At 39.2% G+C, this 7,540-nt stretch overlaps 1 protein-coding gene across 2 annotated transcripts; it reads right to left on the bottom strand.

Annotated features, from left to right (window-relative positions):
• Positions 1 to 801: 801 nt before the first annotated feature.
• Positions 802 to 6,742, bottom strand: LOC148969514 (uncharacterized). Of its 2 annotated transcripts, none has more exons than XM_089125722.1 (3): positions 6,532 to 6,742; positions 1,359 to 2,432; positions 802 to 1,234 (listed from the first exon to the last, which is right to left on the bottom strand). In XM_089125722.1, exons 2-3 carry the CDS (start codon positions 1,788 to 1,790, stop codon positions 962 to 964), a joined length of 705 nt encoding a protein of 234 aa, XP_088981848.1. In that variant the 5' UTR covers positions 1,791 to 2,432; positions 6,532 to 6,742; the 3' UTR covers positions 802 to 961. The 2 variants fall into 2 exon arrangements, with proteins under 2 accessions (XP_088981848.1, XP_088981849.1); XM_089125723.1 differs by having other exon boundaries at positions 1,377 to 2,432.
• Positions 6,743 to 7,540: the final 798 nt, after the last annotated feature.

Below are 7,540 nucleotides of genomic sequence, written 5' to 3'. Positions count from 1 at the left end.
TTTTTTTCAAACTTTTCGAACAATTTGTTTAAACCTTTTTAAACACACTTTTTAATTAAATATAATAAATATAATATATATAAAACAAAAAAAAAGAATAAGAAATAAAATATTGCTGCAAAATTCTCCACTAAATAAAATCCTCTGAAACCAATATCACAAAATAAAATATAATGAAAAATATAAATAACTATGGATAACAGTGGAGCATTACCAATCCCAGCTTTAAGGCCTGCTCGTATGAAAAAAAATATATATATATATAACTTTTAAAAAGTGTAAAGTCCAGCATCAACAGTTTCAGTTTTTAGACCTGCTCAGATTCATTCAACTTTTATGTTTTTTGTCAAAAAAATTAACTTGTCCACATTGTCTGCAGAAAGGGAAGATCTGCTGGCAGTTACAATGTCTCCAGCTGTAGAAAATAGTCTCTCGCTAGGGACTGAGGTAGCAGGTACAGCAAGGTACTGCTTTGCTAACTTGGCAATATGCAGCCCATTCTCACCCCCAATTGTCACCTAACTGACATTTGACCATGCTTCAATATCTGACGCTTTGGGCGCCCTTTAGCGTCAGTTAGATGACGCCATAGGATCGCGTCATGTAAGTGACGCTAAAGGGCGCCTAAAACGTCAAATATTGAAGCATGGTCAAAGGTGACGCCTTGGGGTGAGAATGCATTGCAATATGTGGATACAACGCATTCTCACCCCAAGGCGTCACCTTTGACCATGCTTCAATATTTGACGCTTTAGGCGCCCTTTAGCGTCACTTACATGACGCGATCCTACAGCGTCATCTAACTAACGCTAAAGGAAAGCGTCAGTTAGAGGACGCGGTTAGGTTTAGGTCTGGGGTGGGGGTAGGGTACACGCGATCCTAGGGCGTCATCTAACTGACGCTAAAGGGCGCCTAAAGCGTCAGATATTGAAGCATGGTCAAATGATTCCCAAGGCGTCAGTTATGTGACGCCTTGGGGGTGAGAATGGGCTGGAGGATATGTGGGTTCATTGGTCCTCCACCATTCAAGTGGGTTGGAATCCAGTGAGATGCAGTCCACAGACTTGTATAAGGTAACCTCTTCCTTCACTAGCTGCAAAGTAGGCTTGTTTCCCACCCGAGTCTTGAAGAGTTCACCGAACAGTTCAGCCATGGCAGACTTCTTGACAGGAGGAGATGATGCCTCTGAGTGTCCTGTCACTGGAGATGAACTAACTGCTGTGGCCTCCGCACTCTGCAAAATAAAATGACAAAACTAATTTTAATAAATTACTACTACTGGCACTGTAGCAGCAAAGTATTTTGGATTATACAATGTCAATGAAGATATTTTACACACTAGCAAATTAACACAATACCTGTTCTTCCATGCTTACAATTTCTGTGATGAGGTCGTTGTAGATTCTGTCACGACAGGCATCATCCACATGATGAAGGGCCTTGAACCTCGGATCAAGAGCTGTGCATTTGTGGAGGAAGTCATGACAAGCAGAGTATCTGTTCTTCAGGTTTTCTGTGATGACAGCCTTGATTTCTCTTACAGTTGGACTGTCTTCCTCATTGGGTGCCATAGAGTTGAGTACTGTGGTTTTTAGGGGGAGGATCATTGATACTGAAGGTGTGGATTCAGTGCTCATCAGTGTTGTGATGGTTTTAAGAACCTCAAGTACCTCCTCTGTCATTTTCACATCCTGGTCAGACAACGTGCTTATTTCTTTGTTCTTCTTGAGGGCCTTTTCTGTCAGGGCAGAATACACCGCTGCTTGCTGTTCAAGGTACCTCTCTAGCATATCATAACTGGAGTTCCAGTGGGTGGTGACATCATGAATGACAGCATTTGCTGTTTGCTCTCCAATATATGTGCTGCTGTTGGGCTACGGTGAAAAAAAGACACAACCCTTCTGACTCTACCTAGCACTCTGGACACCTGTTGAGACCTGTTGCTTTCTGTGAAGCTAAATTAATTGTGTGTGTAAAACATCCAATTTGAGGGCCCAGTCCAGCTTCACTGACTGCATTGACAATATTCCTTGCATTGTCAGTTGTGACAGGAATTGTAGTCCCTGGCCTCTCCAACTTCCACTCAAACACTGTCTCCTTAAGTCCCTCTGCCAGATTTGTGCTTGTGTGTCGTTCATAAATGGGGCAGGTTTGAAGAACATGGCTTACCATGTTCCACTCTGGAGTAATGTGATGGGCAGTCACTGTTAAGTAGCTCACAGTAGCTCTAGATGTCGATCCATCAGTGAGTGCAACAGCAGATGCTTTTGACAGCTCGTGGACTACAGCAGTTTTAACCTGTTCATAAAGGCCGGCTATAACCTTTTGGCTTAAATGTGGACGAGATGGAATTTCATACCTGGGCTCAGTCACCTTCATCATGTGCTTAAAACCAATGTTCTCCACAACCGAGTATGGTCGTACATCAGCTGCTATGAAAACACCAATTGCATTTGTTATTGCTTTGGTATTCGGTACGAATACACGTACCATTACACCCCTAGTACAATGTAAAGTTATATATTTCTTATATTTTTTAATTACATTACAAATAATTAATATTTTCAAGCTAGTTTTCAAAAGCATAAGAAGGCCTGCATGTATTTAAGGCCTGTAAGTATTTAGCCAAGAGACTATTATTAAGCTGGGAAGCACTAGCCTGTTTAAAACACAGACCATTCTCAATTGTAACTGAGTTATGGTCTGGCAATAGCCTGACTTCGCATTACTCCTATTCTGGTCAGAATATGAGTCTGATACCGCTCCGTAAGGCTTTGATTATGAGACGTGTCTTAACCGAACCAGGAAAAAACCCCCCCCCAAAAAACCTCTGCAGTCAATTGGATAGTCGGACAGACCTACAACCAATCAGAGCAACGCAGTAAGTCAAATAGTTTGCATAGCGCAGTTTTCAACTATAGAACTTACTTATTTTAGAAGTAAAATAACGAGTGTTGCTTCTTTCACTTGGTCCTTCATGAGTGCGACCAAAGGAGAAACCACAACGACCACATGCTTTTCATTACGTCCCATCTTCTTAACTTAGCGACCGTCAGAGCCAGCTGATAAGTTACACTTTTGCCGAATATCTTTCCGATCGACAAATGCCTTGATTGCAGTTTTCTGTTTGTCTATTAAAATGAATGCGCTGTCGATTAATTTTAAAAACAGACGCAACAGCGGAATCTATACATCTCAATTCTCCAGCTGCAGTCATCTCTGAGGGAAACATCATCATCAGATCATCTGTCCATCATGGTATAAAGCCCGCCCTGGCAATCTGATTGGCCAGATCATTTTTGCCTGATCATAATTACTCCTCAATGGATCGAGTCCAGACCGAACTTCCCGACCAAAAAATGTTGTGGGCGGAGTTCGGGCTGGCATCCAGGCTAGTCAGGCAAAGCTTCACAGACAAATCATTTCCAAAGGGGCGTCACCAATGGACATAGCTCAAATGTCTCTGGGTGCCAATTGGCTTTATGCCCAGCTGCACTACTTCCTGAACTTACGCCAGCTCCTTGTTTCTTGTCTGCAATAATTGGCCGAACTTGATTAATTCAGGTGTGTCTGATTATTGTTGCCGTGACTACTGAGGTTAGGCACACCTGGATTAATCAATTTGTCCAATAATGGCAGACAGGAAACAAGGAGCTGGCTGAAGTTCAGGAAGTAGTGCAGCTGTGCATAAAGCCAATTGGATAGACCTAAAACCAATCAGAGCGATGAAGGAGATAACAATGCAGAGAGACGTTTGTCTGTTATAGAACAACTTAGTTTGAATGAGCAGACACTGATTAGCTACTTGCTTTAAGTTTATTTAAAATTTACAGCAAGACAACTAGAAGTGAATGTGTTTTTCATTAAATAAATCACACACAGTAAACAAAAGAAACTTTGCAATAATGAACTTTGCAGTTTAGACATGCAAAGTGCGGTGAGACGTAGTATCCTACATGTTCAGGCAGATTCGCCTTGAAGTGTGTGACGCGCGCACTGTTAAAAAAAAAAAAAAAAAGACGTGCACATAGCTGAGCGAAATGGGGTCTTGCCTGTCTTGCGCACATTTGTAACATGCCTTCAAGACTGACCCCACAGACTGTCACTTGATAGCACACTGTGATGGAATGTTCAGATCATTTTACTGACTCGCTTGTTCAAATCATGTTCATTAAAATGAACAAATCTTTTTTCGAGTCATTTCGTTCTTTTAAAGGGCTTTAAATGTTATATTTTTAACAGCCAAATTCCCCGAACACATTCACCTATACAGTCTTTAACATTTTCTGAATTAAGAAATCATTATAATGCAGTCAAAAATAATTTACATGGGACATAAATAATTACTTTACCCTCCGAGTCTTTCGTTCATTTGTCACATGGCAGGCGCAATGAACGGATCAGGGCCTGAAGTTAATTTTTTCGGCCACCGGCCACTGTGGCAGGTGGATTTAAAAATTCACCCGCCACAGAGACTTTTTACCAGCCATTTTTTTTTTTTGCCTCATAAACGTAAAAAAAAAAAAAACCCGGGAATTTCACAATATTGTTCTTTAACTTGTAAGAACACACATTTTAGTGCTGTCAAGGAATAATAACTCTAATAACATACATTTAAAAAAAAAATCTTTTTATTCATTGATTTTGACAGACACACACACAACATAGTATATACTCAACAGATAGACCTACCGCAGCTCGTAAACAAATCACACGCGGCTGTGTGGATGGCGGATTTATTCACGTAGACAGGTCTTACTCTTAACAGCTTTTAGTTACAGTGTTCAGGAACGGTTAAATATGAACTAAATTAATAATGTTATTACTGATAAAATTACCGGGTACCGGACATTTTCTCACCGGTTCCCAACTCCCAACATGCACAGTTGCACACGCACACACATCTGTGCAACTGTCATTGTACTTTAACCTACAACAGCGACGCATTACATTATCTCATCCCATCTCATCAACAGTTTCATACTCGCACACGTAGTCAGAAAAAAAGCCTCATCTTCTTTCTGATCTCATGAACGTTACGAAACAACAGTCGCTGTCATAAATCAGCCGCTCACGAACCTTGCCATTGCCGCCGATTGTTCACTTTGTATTAAAATGTCTTCTTTACTTTTCTTTTTCTCATCCTCATCTTTTTGTTGGCTGTTTGTTTTGTTTCAGCTGGCCTCTTTACCCCAGTAATGTGCCGCCACATTTTAGCTAAAGTCCACCGCAATAGCGGACTTCGTTGAAATGTAAAAATCCTAATGAATCACTCAATTCTCATTGGCTACCCGCCAATGTGGCAGGTAGATTGACAGTGTTACCCGCCAATAGCAAAATTCACCCGCATTTGGCAGGTGGTCGGGTGTTAATTTCAGGCCCTGGAACGGATTGTTTATGAATGGATCGAACCCTGCTTCTGTTACAAACCTATAGCAGAGGCAGTGAAGCAGGCGAAACTGCCACTGTGACATATATAACAGGCCTAATTAGTAAAACTTGTGTTGTGGTTTTCTGGGGAGGTGGAGTAACTATTATGAGCTCCTTTTGTTTTGACATTTCTTATTGTTTAGTTGTTGTTGTTTTACATTTTTGTTATTTGTTATTTAATCACCTCTATCTTTATCTTTTCATAGTGCAATCAATAAATTAATTGTAAATTTTGAAAAAAAATTCCAAAAATGTTCCTTTCCATTCTATTTTTTGTTTTGTTTTTGTTTTTGGCATAAATCATGGTTTATACTAAGTAAACAAGGACTGACAGTTTTTAAAATTAGGGTTAGGGTTACCAAAAAAATGTCTCACACCAGCCAAAGTCCCAAAGTTGGCAACCCTGCCTTTGTATGTTTACCTAGATTGAATCTCTAATGGAAGAAATCCAGTGAATAGTCTGTAATATAATTTTTACTGTGGTAGTACTGCAGTACATTTACTAGAGAGCAACATGGAATAATATAAAAATACAGAGCAGGAAGTGCAAATCATGTGATCCTGCCGTGTGTCTTGTCATTGGTTAAAGGGTAACCAAACCCCTGGTCAGAGTCTGACTCCACCCACTGGCAATATTTAAAAAAAGCTGAAAAAGTGGGCAGACCCCAGAGATAAAGGGGACGAAATAGATGCTAAAACACTCTATCCTGATCATTTTTAATACTCGCAATTCCAACTCCTGACTCGCTACAGTGGTTTTGATGAAATAAGCTGGTTTTTATACTGCCAAGGGCGTAGCTTGTACCAAGAGCGTGGTGAGCTGAAATGTGCGTAAGTCACGAAGAACCGCTAGTAACATCCAATAGGAAAATTCAACTGCAGTAGCCACCGTTCAACCTGAAGAGGGCAGCACTAAGATTATTTTTAAACCATATATTGTAGAAATAAAACACTTTATGCCCAAATGTCAAAAAAAGTTACTCGAATCAATGGTCAGCATTAATAAAGCCCCATTCTTACAGATCATTTACTAAAAAAAGTTGGTTTAGGGTTTAGTTACCATTTAAGTATTTGGCAGACACTTTTATAAAAACAACTTACTTTCTCTAGTCGAGTCACAAGAACTGTACAGATGTTGAGGAGATCCAATGAAGAGTTGAACTTGGCTCAATGGATTCTAGTAAGTTCTGTAAACCATAAGATTATCTTTCGGTGAACGTCTCCTAATGTTGTCACTTGTATGGCGTGTGGCTCATGCATGCAGAGACTGTTACAGTTAGATAATGATTGCAGCATGAGAGCTGAACATGCTCCACCCCTCCAGCCCTGTGTGTCATTCCTTCCACTTCTGAAACCCCATTATAAAAGTATTTTTGGTGCAAAACTGAACACCTGTGACGCCCATACAGAAATGTAATATATGTAAATATATGTAAATTACATATATAATGTCAGTGTCCATGTATGTCTGCTACCTATAGACCATTTTGCAAGATGTAAACAACACTGGTCCAGAAACACTTCCTGTTTCAGTTTGTAACTGTTCTCTTTATTTCACATGTAAAGAAAACATCTTAAAGATGTTTGTTTAACTTTTTGATTCATATTTATATGTTCTGTTGGTTATATTTTCTCCCAGCTTTTATGTAGTGTTAAAAAACTGAAACAGGAAGTGCTTCTGGACCAGTGTATATATTTCGACACCAGATGATGAATAAGGGTCTTATCTAGAGAAACCATCAGTCATTTAATAAATAAATAACAAAGTTTAAATTTTACAAGCACAAATTCTAAAATTTTTCTAAAAAATTTCATCAAAAACCTTAATTTCTTTTCGACTGAAGAAAGAAAAGACATGGACATCTTGGATGACATGGGGGTGAGTGAATTATCAGCAAAAGTTTTTTTTTTTTTTTTTAAAGTGAACTACTCCTTTAAAGGGAATATTTTTTGTTCTTGTCAAAATCTCATGTAATCAGATGCCATGTAATCAATGTTAATAATAGAAATGTTGTAAGTACTTGTCTGAATAGTTTAAAAAGATGATACTTAATGTCTAAATACCTCTAACACCAATATTTTCATATCATATATCTGAATACTTTGTAAT

The sequence above is a fragment of the Pimephales promelas genome, chromosome 22 (assembly GCF_988280905.1).
Source record: "Pimephales promelas chromosome 22, fPimPro1.hap1.1, whole genome shotgun sequence".
NCBI classification, from domain to species: Eukaryota; Metazoa; Chordata; class Actinopteri; order Cypriniformes; family Leuciscidae; genus Pimephales; species Pimephales promelas.
The sequence above is the reverse complement of the archived record's forward strand: the minus strand, read 5'-3'. Positions and strand labels throughout refer to the sequence as shown.

Coding starts and splice junctions, on each gene's coding strand:
- LOC148969514 (XM_089125722.1), bottom strand. CDS start 1,790: ATGCTAGAGAGGTACCTTGAACAGCAAGCAGCGGTGTATTCTGCCCTG. Junction 1,235..1,358: donor TTGTAAGCATGGAAGAACAG/GTATTGTGTTAA, acceptor TTTATTTTGCAG/AGTGCGGAGGCCACAGCAGT.